This window comes from Erinaceus europaeus, chromosome 11 (genome assembly GCF_950295315.1).
Source record: "Erinaceus europaeus chromosome 11, mEriEur2.1, whole genome shotgun sequence".
NCBI classification, from domain to species: domain Eukaryota; kingdom Metazoa; phylum Chordata; class Mammalia; order Eulipotyphla; family Erinaceidae; genus Erinaceus; species Erinaceus europaeus.
In genome coordinates, this window is record NC_080172.1 from 18379203 (window position 1) to 18398369 (window position 19167).

The 19167-nt window shown below is 38.3% G+C and overlaps 1 protein-coding gene across 6 annotated transcripts in view; it reads right to left on the reverse strand.

The window, feature by feature from the left end:
• ARB2A (ARB2 cotranscriptional regulator A) overlaps positions 1–19167 on the reverse strand; it is a 439389-nt gene that overhangs the window by 382040 nt on the left and 38182 nt on the right. For all 6 annotated transcript variants that reach the window (XM_007531666.3, XM_007531665.3, XM_060201168.1 and 3 more), the window contains 2 exons: positions 14313–14414; positions 13101–13201 (listed from right to left, as the gene is read on the reverse strand). In XM_007531666.3, the coding sequence (XP_007531728.1) occupies positions 13101–13201; positions 14313–14382 (171 nt within the window). In that variant the 5' untranslated portion in view covers positions 14383–14414. The remainder of the gene's footprint in view (positions 1–13100; positions 13202–14312; positions 14415–19167) is intronic.

Genomic DNA, 19167 nt, shown 5'->3' on the forward strand with positions numbered 1-19167 from the left:
TGTCAGTTCATGAGAAAGAGTGAAGAGAGGAAAAACAAAAGTCCTAGGAATGAGCTCTCACAACCCAAACATTACTTATTTGATGAAAGTAAAATAAGTTGCAAAGGAAATGAACAATGAGTATACCCAGCGGTTAAGAAGACTGGGCAGCCTGAGAAGGGGATCAGTGGATAAAGTGTTGGATCCTCAAGCATGAAGTCCTGAGTTCAAATCCTGGGAAGCCATGTGCCATAGTGGTGAGCTGGTGTTCTCATTCTCTCTCATTCTCTCATTCTCTCTCCTCTCTCTCTCTCTCCATTAATAAATGAATAAATCTTTTTTTAATTTTTTTATTATCTTTATTTATTTATTGGATAGAGGCAGCCAGAAATCGAGAGGGAAGGGTGGGATAGAGAGAGAGAGAGACAGAGAGACACCTGCAGCACTGCCTCACCACCTGTGAAGCTTTCCCCCTACAGGTGGGGACCAGGGACTCAAACCTGGGTCCTTTCGCATTGTAACATGTGCACTCAACCAGGTGTGCCACCACCTGGCCCCTAATAAATGAATAAATCTTAAAAAAAGAAAATAAAACTAGGAGATTGCCTTCTCACAAATAAGAACACAGCTAACCCAATACTTTGAGAAGAATGAAGTCGAGGAGCCTACAAGGCAGTTTAACTGTAGAGCACAGGACTTCATAGGTGAGGTCTCCAGCTCTACTGTGTTTACCAATTATGCTGAAAATAATAGTCAAGTCTTAGTCTATTGACTATACAGTAAAAAAATCTTTAAGAAACAAGTCACAGTGTCAAATATTAAATGAACAAATAAGGATTAAAATTAACTTTGATGGACAAGACTTGGGTATCTCTCCAGCATTTATCAGAATGGTATCAAAACAAACAACCATAAACTTATTACAGGTGTGTCTACTTCTCATTCCTGCTTCCACTAGCTAACACACATAACCCTTACTATTACATTCAGAAGCAAGCTACAGTTACTTAATATAATAATAGGGGGCCAGGCGGTGATGCACCTGGTTAAGCACACATATCAAGTTCAATGACCCAGGTTCAAGACCCTGCTCCCCACCTGCAAAAAAGATGTTTCAGTAAGGATGAAGCAGGTCTGTCTCCCTATCTATATCCCCTCCCAATTTCCCTCCTATCTAATAAGAATTCAAAAGAAAAAAAGATAATAATAATAATGTACTTGGATAATATACAATGAATTGATTCTTTTTCTTTAAAATGTACATGAAAAATATGAGTCTACTTGTATTTTCCTAAAACACTTCTCTTTAATACACTTCTTATGGGAGGGGGGTCCAGTGGTAGCACAGCGGGTTAAGCGCACGTGGCACAAAGCGCAAGGACCAGCAAAAGGATCCCGATTCAAGCCCCTGGCTCCCCACCTGCGGGGGAGTCGCTTTATAGGCGGTGAAGCAGGTCTGCAGGTGTCTAACCTTCTCTCCCCCTCTCTGTCTTCCCCTCCTCTCTTGATTTCTCTCTGTCCTATCCAACAACAAACAACATCAACAACAGCAATAATAACCACAATAAGGCTACAACAACAAGGGCAACAGAAGGAGGGAAAAAATGGCCTCCGATGGAGTCATAGCGCAGGCACTGATCACCCAGCAATAACCCCGGAGGCAAAAAAAATATATACACTCTCTTATGTATCTGAACATGGAGGAATGAACACCCACTTCAACAAGCAAACACATACCATTTCGGATGGGAAGCCGTACATGATTCTTACTTAACAAAGGTTACTGTAAAATAACAGTTACCTTTCATGGTTACACAGGGCTACAAATGTTTTTTTAAATATTTATTTATTTATTCCCTTTTGTTGCCCTTGTTTTATTGTTGTAGTCATTATTGTTGTTGCTATTGATGTCATCGTTGTTGGATAGGACAGAGAGAAATAGAGAAAGGAGGGGAAAGCAGAGAGGGGGAGAGAAAGATAGACACCTGCAGACCTGCTTCACCACCTGTGAAACGACTCCCCTGCAGGTGGGGATCCTTACACAGGTCCTTGTGCTTTGCGCCATGTGCACTTAACCCACTGCTACCGCCTGACTCCTAGGGCTACAATTGTTAACCAAGAACACCACCAGAGCTCAGAGATTTGAAAATAGTTTTCTCATTAAGTTTGTAAGTAATTCTTTTAAAACACTCCCAGAAGTATGGATCGACCTGTCACCGCCCATGTTCAAAGGAGAAGCAATTACAGAAGCCAAACCTTCCACCTTCTGCATCTCACAATGACCTTGGGTCCATATTCCTAAAAGGATAAAGAATAGGAAACCTATCAGGGGCGGGGATGGGATACAGAGTTCTGGTGGTGGGAATTGTGTGAAGTTGTACCCCTCATATCCTATGGTTCAGTCAATGTTTCCTTTTTATAAATAAAATTTTAAAAAACCACTCCCAGAAAAATCTTTAATTGGATGAATCCATGTCTTCATTAAAAATGTGTGTCACCGCTTATTTCCAATTCTCTATAGGCTCAGTCTCAATACAAATTATTTTAATCAACTCATATTGCTATATTATTCTTGCTGGCTATTAAACAAATAAGTAGACTTAAGTAGACCTCAATTATTAAACATTCTAGCTCTTTGCATCAGTTTTTCACTTATCTTATTTATCCTACCTAGCTACCTGGGTCATCAGGAAAAAATATTACATACTTTTCTACTAAAAAACACTTTTCCATGTTTTCTAAAAAACAGTAACTGAAAGTGAGTGAGTGAGTGAGTGAGTGAGTGAGTGAGCAAATGAGTGAATGAATGAATGGATGAACGAATGGGTTTGCAACTAATGGGTTTGCAACACAGACTCTGAACACAATATTTGTGTCTTAAAACAATTTTACCAGATGACCAATGGGGCGATGCATTCTATTTTTCAAGGTTGCTTCTGCCTTAAAACATGACACAGCCCTAATTTGAGAAGTGTCAAATAAAAACATTTTTGACTATGATTATGAATAGGAACAATTATAGGTGCATGAATGAACTCTAGTTATATAACTATCCTTAAGAAGCTGGGCAGTGGCACACCTGATTGAGTACATGCAATTATGAACAAGGGCCAAGGTTCAAGCCCCTGGTCTCCATGTAGAGAGGAGCAAACTTCATGAAAAGGGGAAATGAAGCTGCAGGTTTCTGTCTTTCTTTTTCCCTATCTCCCTTTTCCATCACAATTTCACCTTTTTTTTTTTTTTTTGCTATATCCTCACATGACCTTTCTTAACTGGGGCTAGGGGTAGAGGAAAGGGAAGGAAAGTTATTATATACTATATATATATATACATATATATATAGTATATTATTTTATTGTCTTTATTTATTGGATAGAAACAGCCAGAAATTGAGAGGAAGGAGAAAATAGAGAGGGAGAGAGACAGAGACACTTGCAGCCCTGCTTCACTACTTGTGAAGCTTTCCCCCTGCAGGTGAGGAACCAGGGAGATTGAACTTGGGTCCTTGAGCATTGTAACATATGTGCTCAACCTGGGGCACCACCACACATCCCTCGTTTCTCGTTCCCTTTCTTATAAAGTCACCATTCCTATCATATTACTACTCCACTTATGGCTTCATTTAACCGCAATTATTTCCTAAAAGCCCAGTTGCCAAATACAGTCACTTTCTGGGGTAGGGTTTCAGAATATGAATTCTGAGAGTGATGTAGGAGCACAGTTCAGTCCATAGCTGAATTGCAGCAATCCAGATAATGCTGAATTGCAAGAGAGATGGACAAAGAGGTGATGCTACAAAGGTAAGTTAAAATATATATGACGAGTGAAAGAACTATGAAGCTTCTGATTTAAATAATAGGATAGGTACAGCACCATCCAGTTACACTGAGAAAGCAGGATAAGGATGCAGCAAAATTCCAGGAGCTTCAGGACTTGGAAAATGCAGATTCTATGAAGTGTGGAAGTAAAAAGTCGCACTGCAAACAGAGGGATTAATTAAGACTTCAATAATCACTGACAGGTGTGAGATTTGAATTTGCCCTTATTTCAAACTAATCAATCAGTAGGTTACCATTTCATGAATGCTGACAGCAGACACACAACTTCTGGGTCAAAGACAAAGGACTTTATTAATCACAAGCACATGCTCATACTGGTTCCCTGCACCCCAAAGCTCTACAGGCGGGCAGGAATGTGATAGTAATCCAGGTAGATGGTGTGTACATAGTGAGCTAAATTGAATCTGAGCTAGACTATGCTTGAGAAGCCTGCCACTTTACAGCAAAAGCAAGACTGTTCTTTCTCCAGGGGAGATATAACTTTACCCTACAAGACAACTTGCTATAAACACTGCAATGAGAAATGGCAGAGATAAAGAGGCAAGCACTCTTGGGATATCTCATAAGACGCAAAGGACAGTCAGAAGACTGTCACAACCATCACTTACTTCATTACCTCAATGACTCCAAAAGCAATACCCCTATGAACGCCTCCAGAAACAGAAAGCTAGCAACTCAACAACAAGAATTGATGCTGCAACCCTAGAGAAAAAATCCTCCAGGGGCTCGAGCATGGGCTTGTTGGTATGCATGAGACCCCTTCTGTTTCATTTGGTTTAAATCCCCCCTGCTTAACACTATTCTATTTACATAACCACTTCATTCTATTTACATAACCGCTGTTAACAAGCACCACCCTCCCTCCAGGGCATTAGTGGTTCAGTGATAGAATTCTCGCCTGCTCCACCCCCTCTCCTTGTCACACCCTGATCCTCTCCTTGTCACACTCTGATTTTCACCACTTTCCTCTCCACCCTCTCTATGTCACATCCTGTTTCCACCCTACTTGGCAAGTATATATAAAGACAGCATTGTGAGTTTTAGGGTACTTTAGTTTAGTTTAGCTTAGCTCGGCTTAGATTGTGCTGCGTCCTGCATGAATAAAGAGATACTGCCTACAGCTCAACCATGAGTCCCTGGTCGTCTGTTACCTGCCCGTGAAGCCAGCCCGGCGAAAATGACATAGCCCAGCGAAAACAACATGGGCTGACTGGTTAAGCGCACATAGTACAAAGTCCAAGGACCTGTGCAATGATCCTAATTAGAGCCCCCGGCTCCCCACCTGCAAGGGAGTCACTTCACAAGTAGTGAAGCAGGTCTACAGGTGTCCTTCTCTCTCCCTCTCTATCTTCTCCTCTCCTCTCAATTTCTCTATGTCCTAGCCAATAAAAACAAGGGGGGGAAATTGGCCACCAAGAGTAGTGGATTTGTAACATAGGCACTGAGCCCCAGCAATAATCCTGGAGGCAAGAGAGCGAGAGCAAGAGAGAAAGAGAGGGAGAGAGAGAGAGAGACTAAATTCTCCTAATTGAAGGCTACAAAATAAAAAGGTTCCAGGATATGAATTAAAGCATGTTAGTCAATAAGACCCACTTATCTAAAAGTTCATTTCATTTACCTACTCCTGATCTAGAATTTCAAGTTTACTTTTGGACAATCAATTGTATAACTGTTGAACAAATTATGCCAGTTTAAGATTGTAAACTGATTCATCTGAAATTAAATTATGTGTGCATATTTTCTTTTCTTAAATTTCTTTACTGGGGGATTAATGGATTAGTCAACAGTAAAATACAGTCATTTGTACATGTGTAACATTTCTCTGTTTTCCACTTCACAATCCCCCACTAGGTCCTCCTCTGCTATCATGTTCCAGGACCTGAACCCTCCCCGACCCCACCCCAGAGTCTTTAACTTTAGTGCAATACACCAACTCCAGTCCAAGTTCTTATTGTTTTCCATTCTCTTCTTATTTTTCAACTTCTGTCTGTGAGTGAGATCATTCCATACTCATCCTTCTCTTTCTGACTTTTCTCACTTAACATGATTCCTTCAAGCTTCATCCAAGATGAAGAGAAGAAGGTAAAGTCACTTTTTATTTTTTACTCCAGGGTTATCACTGAGGCTCAGCGCCTGGACTGCAAATCCACTGCTCCTGTGATTTCTTAGGATAAGACAGAGAGAGATTGAGAGGGGAGGGGAAGACTGAGAGGGGGAGAGAGATACCTGAAAACCTGCAGACCCCCCCCCCACACACACACACGCCTGGGGAGCTGGGGGCTTGAATCGGTATCTCAAACCGAGCATGTCCTTGCGCTTCATATATGTGTGCTTAACCCAGTGTGCCAGTGCTGGACCCCGAATGCACCATTTTAACAGCTGGGCAGTATTACATTGTGCATACACACCACAGCTTACTCAGCCACTCATCTGCTGTCCAGTACCTGGGCTGCTTCCAGGTTGTGGCTATTCCAAATTGTGCTGCTATGAACATAGGTATACACAAATCTTTTTGGATGGGTGTGTTTGCTTCCTTAGAATATATAGGCAATAGCAGGATGACTTTTCTGCAGGTTTTGATTTTTTTTAAACAAAATTCCCAACAATAGTTCTATATTGAACTTGGTTACTACGTTTACTGTTTGTTTTCATATGTAATAATCTTCCCCTCCCCAAAACACAAACCTTCTTTTTTTACTTATTTACTCCCTTTTGTTGCCCTTGTTATTTTTATTGTTGTAGTTATTATTGTTGTTGTCATTGCTGGATAGGACAGACAGAAATGGAGAGAGGAGGAGAGAAAAATAGACACCTGCAGACCTGCTTCACCACTTGTGGTTTAGATTACTTCATTGGGTTCACCAAACAGTAAAGTATAATCTCCCTGTTTTAAAGTCAGCTGATCGTAACGTTAACTATGTCTGCAAAGTACCTCCACAATGTAACTAACTCAGTGTTTAACTGAACAAGAAATGGGAATCTTAGAGAACCCTCTTTAGAATTATTCTTACTATACATGGCAAAACAGTGATTTTTCTGACTTTATCATACTTTTTTTTAAAACCAATCATTATTCTTCAATAAAGAACATTCCTTCCTCAACTGCAAATGAACTATTTTTCTTCAGAAAGACTAGATGCAGGGCTGGATGGTGGTTTACCTGGTTGAGTGCACATGTTACAATGAGCAAAGACCTGGGTTCATGCCCCTAGTCCCCACCTGCAGAGGGAAAGCTTTATGAGTGGTCAAGCAGTGCTGCAGGTATCTCTCTGTTTCTATTCCTGTCTGTATTCGTCCCTCTCAATTTTTGTCTCTATCAATTAAATAATTAAAAAATTAAAGAAAAAGACTAGATGCTACTTTCACAATAATTTTCAAATATTTTCATCAGGTGATGGTATTATTAGTCATAATTCTTAAATTATGATGAAACCGTGGTTTGTTATTAAATGTTTCGTTAGTTCTTAATTAGGTAATCAAGATGTGTATGTCTCAAAGAATTGAGAAGATCAAGATTATAATACACAATACAATTATTTATATTCACAATATAATTATTTTGGATTATATACTTGTCATATAATAATAATTCAATGTTCACATGAAAGAGATAGTTGAGAAAATTTCACAAAGGACATACTACCTTTCTGGCATCCTACTTAGTATTTTTCATGACAGCACTTTTAGTCTTTCTGAGGAAGACTACCAGAAATACTATTCTCTGACATTCAACTATAGAATATATACAGAGACTATTATAAAGAAAATGCATTTTCATATCACTATCTCACCTCCTTAAATTGAGAGTAACTTTCTAAATTTAGACAAATTATCCTAATTTATTAAATGCTTCATGTTTTTACCAAACTACAGATGGCAAATATATGCATATATATAAGTATAATTGTAAAAATTATTCTTTCATGTAGTTATGGCACTGGATTCTAAAAACAAACTGACATCTCAGTCTATTTTACTTACACAATAAGTTTAATTTGCATAGAAATGATAGAGCATTTCAGGAGCAAATCTTAGAAACAATTTCTGCTGAATGACTGCTATAATAATCTTCTGAAGTCAGAAATAAACATAAACTAAAACGGCAGTTGTGAAACATATATAGTAGCTCTCAGCCCAAGACAAAACTCACCCATATTCAGTAGGATAACAGGAAAACAAACAGAAGGGATTTCAGTTTTGATTGCTGGCTGAAGTCAAAATCTGTTTTTAAAAACTTCAATCTTAAGCATATCAAAAGTTGTTCATTAAGGCAGAATGCCAGGCAATAAACTCAAATTTCCACTAGTTTCTGGATACTGATGTACCCATCAATGAAGACAAAGGTCTTTCAGTGATTCTGTTTCCAGGACCTCGTATGATGCTTTCCACAAGTTCTCATTAGTGAAAGTAGAGATCTTATGGGTGACATTATTCACTACATTATGTCCAGAATTTAAATTTAAATATGAAGATATATTTGATTTGTGGGAACTCTGAATAGTTATATAAGAATTTACATTTTATGAGTTACAGTGATGAAGTCCAAAGTTTCACTGTAGAAATCAAATTTCCATAAAAAAGTAACAGGCCACAAATAGTCAATGTCTTATAAATAATTTTAATGAATGGCAACATGAGAAGCAAGATGGCATGAAACAAATGCATAGTATCAGGCTCTCGCTAACCCTAGAGTCTTTTGCTGTGCTGACTTATATGATAGAAAGTTTTGTTTGATTTTCCCCATTATACTGAAAAAATAAAAAGAACTGGCAGTACAGAGAGTTGGGCGGTAGCGCACGTGGCGCAAAGCACAAGGAAGGACCAGCTTAAGGATCCCAGTTCGAGCCCCTGGCTCCCACCTGCAGGGGAGTTGCTTCACAGGCGGTGAAGCAGGTCTGCAGGTATCTATCTTTCTCTCCCCCTCTCTGTCTTCCCCTCCTCTCTCCATTTCTCTCTGTCCTATTCAACAATGATGACATCAATAACAACAATAATAATTACAACAATAAAAAGAACAAGGGCAACAAAGGGAATAAATAAATAAATATTTAATTTAAAAAAACTGGCAGTGCAATAAGCCGAGGGGCCCATTGAATTAAATTTGAGAAGCATTTTGTTCAAAGGTAAACGCTGTAATTTGGGGCAAACACTTGGAATCAACTTAATCATGAACACATACATGTGTGGATGCAAGCACAGGAGATGGCAATGCAGATAATGCAGGACTCAGGTGTCTTCATAATAATGAATTGAAAACTCAATATTTATTTATTTGTTTATTTATTTATTATTTACCAGAACACTGTTCAGCTCTAGCTTATTGGTGTTGCAAGGTACTGAACCTAAGACTTTGGAGCTTTAGGTATGAAAACAAAACTTATTATGAAGAAAGTTCTATCAGAAATAAATATGTGGGGGGAGACAGGCAGTGGAGTACCCAGTTAAGCGCACACATCACCATGGACAAGGATCCGGGATCAGACCCCCACTCCCCACCCGCAGAGAGGATGCTTCATAAGTGGTGAAGCAGGTCTGCGGGTGTCCATCTTTCTCTCTTCCTCTCTATCTCCCCTCCCCTCTCAATATCTCTCTATCCTGTCACATAAAAATAAAGTAGAAAGGAAAAGAGGGGCTGGGTGGCGGCGCAACTGGTTGAGTGCACATGTTACAATGCTCAAGGACTGGGTTCAAGCCCTTGGTCCCCACTTGCAGGGGGAAAGCTTCACAAGTCATGAAGCGGGGATGCAGGTGTCTGTCTGTCTCACTTTCTATATCCCCTTTCCTCTTGATTTCTGGCTGTCTCCATCAAATAAATAAAGATAACTAATTTTTTTCAAAAAAAAAGGAAAATAAATAAATATGTGACCTTTCATATCTCCAAAGAAATATGAAAAGATCTTAGGAAAAAGGAATAACTTTGCATGAGGTTTTATCTAATAAGACACACAAGGTAGATCTGTACTTATATGGATGATGTTGTACACGCTGGTTGAGAGTGAAAAGGATGCTGGTACCAAAAAGGACAAGGAACGTTTGGTGCATAGCATTTATACAAGTGGAAAATTTTATATAGCCTGTGAAAAAGTAGAATGTAAGTCCCATTAAAAAACAAACCAACCACTCTTTCTCTAATGCAATATATGGGCACTCTACAATCCAAATATTATCTGTTTAAAGCTTATAATTAATTCAACTGGAAGTAGCAAGCATTTTTATGTGCAATGGAAATTATTCAAAATAGAATGAATATCCATTTTATAACTTGAAGTTATAAATGCTGGAAAACAATGTCAGGAAACGTGAAGGGCCTAAGCTTTTACTTTGATTGCAAATTAACAAGACTATCTGTTATACTTTCATGAATGTTACTGGAAGATGCTAGATTTCTGAGCCAGAGACAAGGACTTTATTATTTACAGTACAACCGGCAGTATAAGCTTCATGTTTTCTTCATTTTCTCTTGCCCCTCCCTCCAATCTCAAAGAAAGGGTAGAGGCTGAACACACAGTGAAGTCTCAGATTTAACAAAGTTCAATTTTATAAGGAGGTTGCCAGCAAACTTGCCCATACATCCCCATCAGTGGGTAAAAGAAACTACTTTAGTGCCTTGGACAGCAACAAATTTCCCTCTGCCTTGAGAGAAGATGCAAATTTTACCTCCCAAGACTTGCCTACAAAACATTCTGGAAGTCAGTCCAAAGCAAAAGTTGCCAATAGTATGGAATTCAGAAAAGAAAATTTACCTTCCCCTTAGAAAGTAATTATCTACATTTCACACTTAAAAAATTAACCACAAGTATTTTATTTAAAGTAATATGACTTCCATCTTCTGCATCCCATAGTGATGCTGGGTCCATACTCCCAGGAGGATAAAGAACAGGAACATTGCCAATGGAGGGGATGGAATGCAGAACTCTGGTGGTGGGAATTGTTTGGAATTGTACCCTCTTAACGTATGGTCTTGTTGATCATTATTAAATCAATTAAAAAAGAAAAGGGAAAAAAGGAAAACAAGTAATATGACACAGAATAGGAAAAACTTTTAATTTCAACAAAACATTCACCTAAAATGACAAATGACTTTTGTAAAGATTCCCACCAGCAGAGTCAAGAAAGATAACTAACATTTACAAGACTTAATCATTTATCAAGTTAAAGTAGGTAGCTTAGCTATAATTTATTAGCCAAGTATTGATCTTCTTAATATAGATAAGCACAATTTAGCTTTAATAAAAAATAATTGTGAATATAACTGTATATGTATAAAGAGTACAAGATTATATATATGTATATATATAGTAGAATGATTACTGAGATAAAAAAAATTATCACATCCATCACTAGTTAACACACATTAACCCTTCTATTTTTTTTTACATAAACACATAAAAGAACACTTTTTCCACAACAGAGGAATCAATCTCTTAAAAAGTAAAGAAATCAAAAGGGGCCGGACGGTGGCACACCTGGTTGAGCACATATGTTGCAATGTGTGAGGACCAAGGTTCGGTTCGCCGGTCCGCACCGGCAGGAGGAAAGCTTTGCGAGTGGTAAAGCAGGGTTGCAGGTGTCTCTCTGTCTCTTTCCCTCTCTGTCTCTCCCTTCCTCTTGATTTCTGACTATCTCTATCCAATAAATAAAGATAATAAAAAATTTATTTAAAAAAAATAAAAAGGTTGGCATGAGTTTGCTTTCCTATGTAAAGATTCATTGCAAAATATTAAGACTGTAGAATGAATATTCTTGTATGAAAATATAAACCTTTAGCACAGAAGCCTGTGTAACCTCTGAGTCTCTGTCAGTCTGAGCTTAAAGTTCATGGTCACAGCTAGGAACATTCTAGACTGCACTCATTTCAGGACCAGTCTTCCTCTAGTGGCAGAGGAGGTTGACCCAGCCTCCCTTCAAAAAGTGGGACAGTCCCTACCATTGCTGCTCTATAGTAAGGACAAGGTCCTGGATAGACCCAGAAGAGGGCTTATGATGACATTCCTGATGGAAATGAGCAGTGATGGTGGACAGAGGGATCTGGTAGAGGTCTAGGCTCATCATGTCCCTGACTAGATGGCGTGGCCTGGTAGTGACCAAAAAGGCCATCATTAAAGTATGCCGGTCTTTTGCCCTTATTCAGCTTTTGCAGTCCTTCCTTACTTTATCTGATGAGATTATAGACTTAAAGTGATTGAGAGAAGTGAAGTAGCAGGTAGGAGAGAAAGGTGTCTGTGCCTAAGCAGTAAATATTTGATTCGGTACTTTATAGTGTCTTTGGATCTTTCTACTTGATGGTGAACTGAGTCTTAGTTTATATATGAGCCCTAGGTCAGATCGATGGGGTATATAGTTAAGGGTATTTATATACTTTCCTCATAACTGGTAGCTATTCTCTGTCCTAATCTAGCTTTCTAGTCCTATTTTCAACTCTGGAACTATCTTCCCAAACAATAATTTTAGCCCACCTGCATGCTACTTATCAGATTCAGGCAAAAATTAGTAACGTCATGGGCCCCTTTGCCACATACCGAAAACAGACTTTATAGTTTCTTGCTACCCAAAGACCCTTAATTTCATCTGCTCTATTCCTATTTTGGAGTTCCTGTTTATTAGACAATTTGTCCTACTTTATATCTTACTGCCTTTCAGCCACCAAGTTGCACATGATACTATGATGTCATCCTGAATTCCCTGAGCAGACAACTTCACCAATGAGTCCTTCTTCTTCTAGAGTTTGCCCTTCTTCCATAGCCAGTCAACAGGGTCAGGTTGAGCCTGATGTAAAGTTTCGAGACCTCCTATGAGTCCTGAAACCCCACCTCCACAGAGCCTTGCTTCACTAGGAAAAGATAGAAAAAGGCCCAGGGGTATGCATCCACCTGCCAACACCCATGTCCAGCAGAGAAGCAATTACAGAAGCCAGACCTTCCACCTTCTGCACCGCATAAAGAATGCTGGTTCATACTTCCAGAGGGATAATGAATAGGGAAGCTTCCAATGGAGGAGATGGGACATGGATCCCAGGTGGTGAGAACTATATGGAATTTTAAGATAACAGGGGTTATCTTACAACCTTGTTAATCATTATTAAATCATTAATAAAAAAATTTGAATATATATAAACCTTTAAATTGAAAATGTTTCTAGCATAAACATTAAAATAATCAAACATACGTAAAGTTTTATCACAATTTTGGAAAAATAAAAGCATGATTATTTTAGCTTCGAAACTTTTATTCTGACTATTTAAAATTGGAAAAACTAAGATTAGATGAATATATATGACCATACCTCTCCTAGAGCTTCATATCTTTTCTGGTTCCATCTATGCAAGTCTTCTCGATAATTGAAAACAAATGGCTCCCCAGTTTTTATGTGTCTTAGTTGTCCCTCTGGCAAAAAAAAATAAAATAAAATAAGCAAAATAAACTTAATGACATTTCTACTTAGACACACTTTGACAGATCTTTTATCAGCAGTATAAAAATTTAAATCAGAAGAGATCTCAGCCTGCAAAAGTACCAACTTGTTTGTTGAGATCCAACTTGTTTGTTCTGGTTCTTCTATCTCACTCTGCTTTCCCATAATAAAAAAATAAATAAAAATAAACAAATCTAATCAGAAGAGAACAAAAGTCTCTAATATCTTCTACACAAACTGTCTTTTAACACCTATAACTGATATTGCACGACAACAACATTCACTAACACAGTGATGACAACTCATCAGTTTGGTTGACACAGGATCATCAAAACAGCTCATTTGCATGTAACTCAGGTTCAAACCTGGCCCCTACTACACTGAAGAAAGCTTCAGTACTGAAGTCTCCTCTCTCTCCCTCCATATCTCTCTCTTTCTCTCTCTCTGTCTCTCTCTCTCTGTCTGCTGCCTCTCTGTCTCTAAAAAAAAAAAAAAAATTGTTAATAGAGCAACAAATAATCTCTGGCTCAAATACTGCCTAGTTGTAGAAGCATGATCTTTTAAGCTTAATAGTGTGCTATTAATTCAGTGAATCTGAATCCTTTATCTTACAGAAACATTGTTGCCATCTAAGGGTTTTTTCTTGTAATTCCAAGAGTAAAGTTTATTTTTTCTAGACTTTAGAAAATTTTAAAAAATAAGTATGTTACCTAAAAAAAAAAAAAAAATCACAGATGGTTTAAAACATCATCATAGATAATTGCTAGTTTCTTTTTTAATATAACATGCAAAACAGTAACATCTTTTTATATAGTTTAACTGGGAGCTCCAATTGGATAGCAGGGAGCTGAACATTCAAGGTTGATACATATAAGCCAAATGAAATTCATGTTCCTTGGTTTACTTGATAACTAAAAGAACTTGTAATTTGGCTCTTTTAATTTAGTGAGGAGTTTTACTATGAAAGGATGTCTTTACTTCTCAAAAGCAGTCTAACTGGTAAACAAAAGTAGCAAATAATTTCTGTCCTATGATTCTAATAATGTCATTAAATATATCTCGTACATAAAATATGCCACTTACTTTCATTAAAAGCGTATTCAAATCCTTCCAAGGTATCAGGAAAATCAAGAGGTGGTTCATCTTTTTTCATTAGTTCATCCAAATCTATCCTAGATAACAAATCTAGAAAAGAAATGTTAGGAAATTTACTGAAAATTCTTTTCAAAGCTAGTAACAGAGATTATAGTCTGAATTACTCTAGCCATCCATTTATTCTGATATATATATATATATATATATAAATTTTTTTTTCCTCCAGGGTTATCGCTGGGGCTTGGTGCCTGCAATAGGAATCCACTACTCCTGGAAGCCATTTTTCCTATTTTTTTGCCCTTGTTGTTATTATTGTTCCTGTACAGATGAAGCAACACACCCCCCACGCCCGCAGGTGGGGAGCCAGCAGCATGAATTGGGATCCTTAAGCTGGTCCTTGGGCTTTGTCAAGTGCGCTTATCCTAGTGCATTACCACTCCTATTGTTAATTTTTATGTGTTGCCTTAAATGACAATGCTATTGAATTTTAAAGCTCCCTAGATATCATTATATAGTGAAGTATCCACTTAACATAGCACTTTCAAAATCACAATTCTCAAAACAATCAAACTCAGAGCCTATGCACTATTATGGTAAATTATTAACTTCTCAACGTACAGAGCTATTTATTTGCACCTGATTAACATCCTTCCATACTTTTAAAAGTTTCAGAATTCAATTACTTAAAATATTACTAAATCTTATATATAAATTAAACTATTCTTTTTTAATTTTTTATTTATAAAAAAGAAAGACTGACAAAACCATAGGATAAGAGAGGTACAACTCCACACAATTCCCACCACCAGAACTCCTTATCCCATCCCCTCCCCTGATAGTTTTCCTATTCTTTATCCCTCTGGGAGTATGGGCCCAAGGTCATTGTGGGATGCAGAAAATGGAAGGTCTGGCTTCTGTAATTGCTTCCCCACTGAACATGGGCATTGACAGGTCGGTCCATACTCCCAGCCTGTCTCTCTCTTTCCCTAGTGGGGCAGGGATCTGGGGAAGCGGGGCTCCAGGACACATTGGTGGGGCTGTCTGTCTAGGGAAGTCAGGTTGGCATCATGGTAGCATCTGAAACCTGGTGGCTGAAAAGAGAGTTAACATATAAAGCCAAACAAGTTGTTGACTAATCATGAACCTAAAGGCTGGAATAGTGCAGATGAAGAGTTGGGGTCTCTATTTTGTAGATAGCTAGTAGGCCTATTTTAGTCATATTCCAAAGGGCCCATGACTATACTAGTTTTTTTTTTTCCCTGAGCCTGAAACTATTCTCTAGAAATAAGGCAACTTGCTATAAATCTAAATAGTAATATAGCATATAATATCATTTTTAGTAGAAAAAAATCACAGTATTAAAATTAAATGTGAAGTGCAGGCAGCTGGTTAACATAAGGTGTTTTCTCTCCATATTATTTAATTCCGTATGAACAATTTTCAAGTAAATATTTTTAATAAATATTTTGTTTTGTAATCACTATAGATTTGCAGAAAAGTTGAAAGATAATACAAATAGTAGCTGTATTTAGTTTTCTAGATTTTCCTTACCACAAATATCCAACATTACCACAGCACACTTATGAAAATGAAGTAACCAACTTTGGTGCATAATTCAGCTACGCGCAAAAATGCTTCATCAACTTGTCCATTAATGCCCACTTTCTGTTGTAGGAGTCCGTCCAGGATATTACATTTTCGTACCTACTGTATCTCTCCAGTCTCCTGTGGTCTGTGTCAATTTTCAGTCTTTGCTTTCTAAATATGACCTTAAGCTTTTTGAGGAGTATTTTTGTTTTTTAAGTAGAATGGCTCTCAACTTAAGTCTTTTTCTGATATATTTTCTTGTGATTAGAGAAAGGGGTATGCCTGTTTATCTGTTTTGTTTTTATTGCTGCCAGGTTTATTGCTGGGGCTCAGTGTAAGCACTACAAATCCACAGCCCCAGCAACCATCTTTCCTTTTTTTTTTTCTTTTTTTTTTTTCTAGGATAGAGAGATTGGGGGGGGGGGTAGAAAAGGAGAGAGACACCTGAAAACCTGCTTCACTGCTTGTGAAGCATTCCCACTGCAGGTGGCCAGTGGGGGCTCAAACCCAGGTCCTTGAACCCAGATGTGCTCAACTGGCTGTTTTACCACCCGGCTCCCTAGAGAGCCTTAAGAAACAATACCAATTAAGTCAACAATTTGTTCTGCTTTATGTCTTAGCTCTTATTCAGCCAGCAGGTTCCAGCTGCTATCATGATACCAACCTGACTTTTCTGGGCAGATGACCCCATCAATGTGTCCTGGAGCCCCACTTCCCCGGAGCCCTGCCCCACTAGGGAAAGAGAGAGACAGACTGGGTGTATGGATCAACCTAACACCCATGTTCAGTAGGGAAGCAATTACAGAAGCCAGACTTTCCACCTTCAGCATCCCATAATGACCCTGGGTCCACACTCCCAGAGGATTAAAGAATAGGAAAGCTATAAGGGGAGGGGATGAGATACGAAGTTCTGGTGGTGGGAATTGTGTGGAATTGTACCCCTGTTATGGTCTTGTCGATTTCTCCGTTTTATAAATAAAAATTTAAAAGAAAGAAAGAAAGAAAGAAAGAAAGAAAGAAAGAAAGAAAGAAAGGAAGGAAGGAAGGAAGGAAGGAAGGAAGGAAGGAAGGAAGGAAGGAAGGAAGGAAGGATGGATACCAGACTTTCCCATTATAAAGCTTTTTGCCAGTGACCAAGTTTACTCTACATTCAAGTAGTCTACTTTCAATTAGAAAAGGCTTTATGCTGTACTGCTCAGAGTACTGCATTATTTGCAATTACTCTGCATGAAAGAGTTGTCTCTCTCACTCCACCCACACACTTATTTAATGACTTAATTATACTAACATGGAGTCATATATGTTTACTGTACATTTTGGACTATAATGCAAAACAGTATTATTTACTTTGATTCTCAAATGATTACAACTTTGGCCAATTCAACTGGTTCTCATATTCCTTTATCATGTTTCATTTTGTTTTGCATTTTGAACTTTTTCTCACTTTCTATTACAAGATGTCCCAGGACCATCTTATACTTTCCTTATTCTTTCAAGAATCAGCCAGTCAACATGTACTTTAGCGTATTTATTATAGTATTCTTATTATAGAATAAGGCAAAAGTTCTTACTCTATTAAACCATGAAATCTAAAAAGAAGAAAAAGAACTCAGAAAAATAAAAAGATAAAATATAAACTGATTCAGTAACAAAAGTAAGTGAATTCATTTTTTACTCACTAAAAAAAAAAAAAGATTGGGGAGAAGGGTTAATGGCATGCAGTGCAGTTGTAGACACAGTGGTGCAGTTTTTCATCTCACCATCAAAGTTCTCTACAGAGAGAGGACTCTCACCAAGAGTTTAGGTCCTTCACCATCATAGCACAAGACCCCAAGGTTCTCTTCAGACAGGTTACTTTGTAAAGGAGTATGTATGGGGTCCAACAGTGGCACACCGGGTTAAGCCCACATAGTACGAAGTGCAAGGATCTGCTCAAAGATCCTGGTTCGAGCCCCTGCTGCCTACCTGTTGGGGGTTCACTTCACAAGCAGTGAAGTAGGTCTGCAGGTGCCTCTCTGTCTCTCTCCCTCTCTACCTCCTCCCTCCCCTCTTAGCTTTTCTCTGTCCTAGCCAATTAAAAAAAAAAAAAGCCTCCAGAAACAGTGGATTCATAATGATGGTACTGAGCCCCAGTGAAAACCCTAGAAGCGAAATAAATAAATAAAATAAAATAAAATAAAAATATATATACATATATGACTTGGGAAGATTTGGGAATCAATTTTTTACTTTTCTTCTGTTATTTAATATTTTATTTATTTATTGCTAAGAGAGAGAGAAAGACTGGCCTCCAGTGCTGCTTCTGAAGCTTCCCCTCTGCAGGTGAACACAGGCTTGAAACTGGGTTCTTGGCATTGTAACATGTTCATTCTACCTGCTGTACCACAGTCCAGCCCCCTGGAAATTACGTTTTTTCCCCTTTTTAGATCTCCTGAATTCATTTTTTTTTTTATTGGGAGGTACAGTACAGTTGTTGGCACATGTGTTACAATTTCTCATCTCACCAAGACAGGCTTCTGTAAAACGTTCTCCCAAATTAGATCCATCACCTTGTACTGGGACCTGAAAGCCTCCCCATCCTCCCACACTCTTTTTACCCTTATTCCCCCAGAGTTCTCTGCTTTGGTGCAATGTAAGAAATCAGTCCAACTTTTACTTTATGTTCCTCTTTTCTGTCCTTGTTCTTAAGTTTTGCTCATGAATGAGATTACTCCATAAGTGAATTCATTATTGTCTAGGAAGAAAAACTCATTCTAAGAGAAGTTTCTAAAGAGAAACTCAAGCCCCCAAAGAGAAAATGATCCTAAGATATGAAGAAAAAAAAAAAAAAAGGAAAAACAGTCTGTTTTTCTTTACAAAAGATGCACCTCAGAACTAAGACTGTATTTCATTCTCTCACAGAAATAGGACAATTCCATCCATATGAATCATCAAAATTGACTAGAGAAAGCCTGGAGGATAGCACAGTGGAAAATATACTAAAGAAAAACCTTCCCCCCCCCCCCCATCTCTAGTCTCACTGTAGGACACAAAGAAAAGTTAACAAAAGTATTGTTTAAAAAATAGTTTGGGGGTGGGGGGGTGGTGCAGCTGGTTGAGCACACCTGTTCCCATGCACCAGGACCAGGGTTCAAGCCCCAGGTCTCCACCTGTAGGGAAAAAGCTTCACAAGCCATGAGGCAGTGCTGCAGGTGTCTCTCTGTCTCTCTTCCTATCATCTTCTGTCTCAATTTCTGACTGCCTCTATCCAATCAAT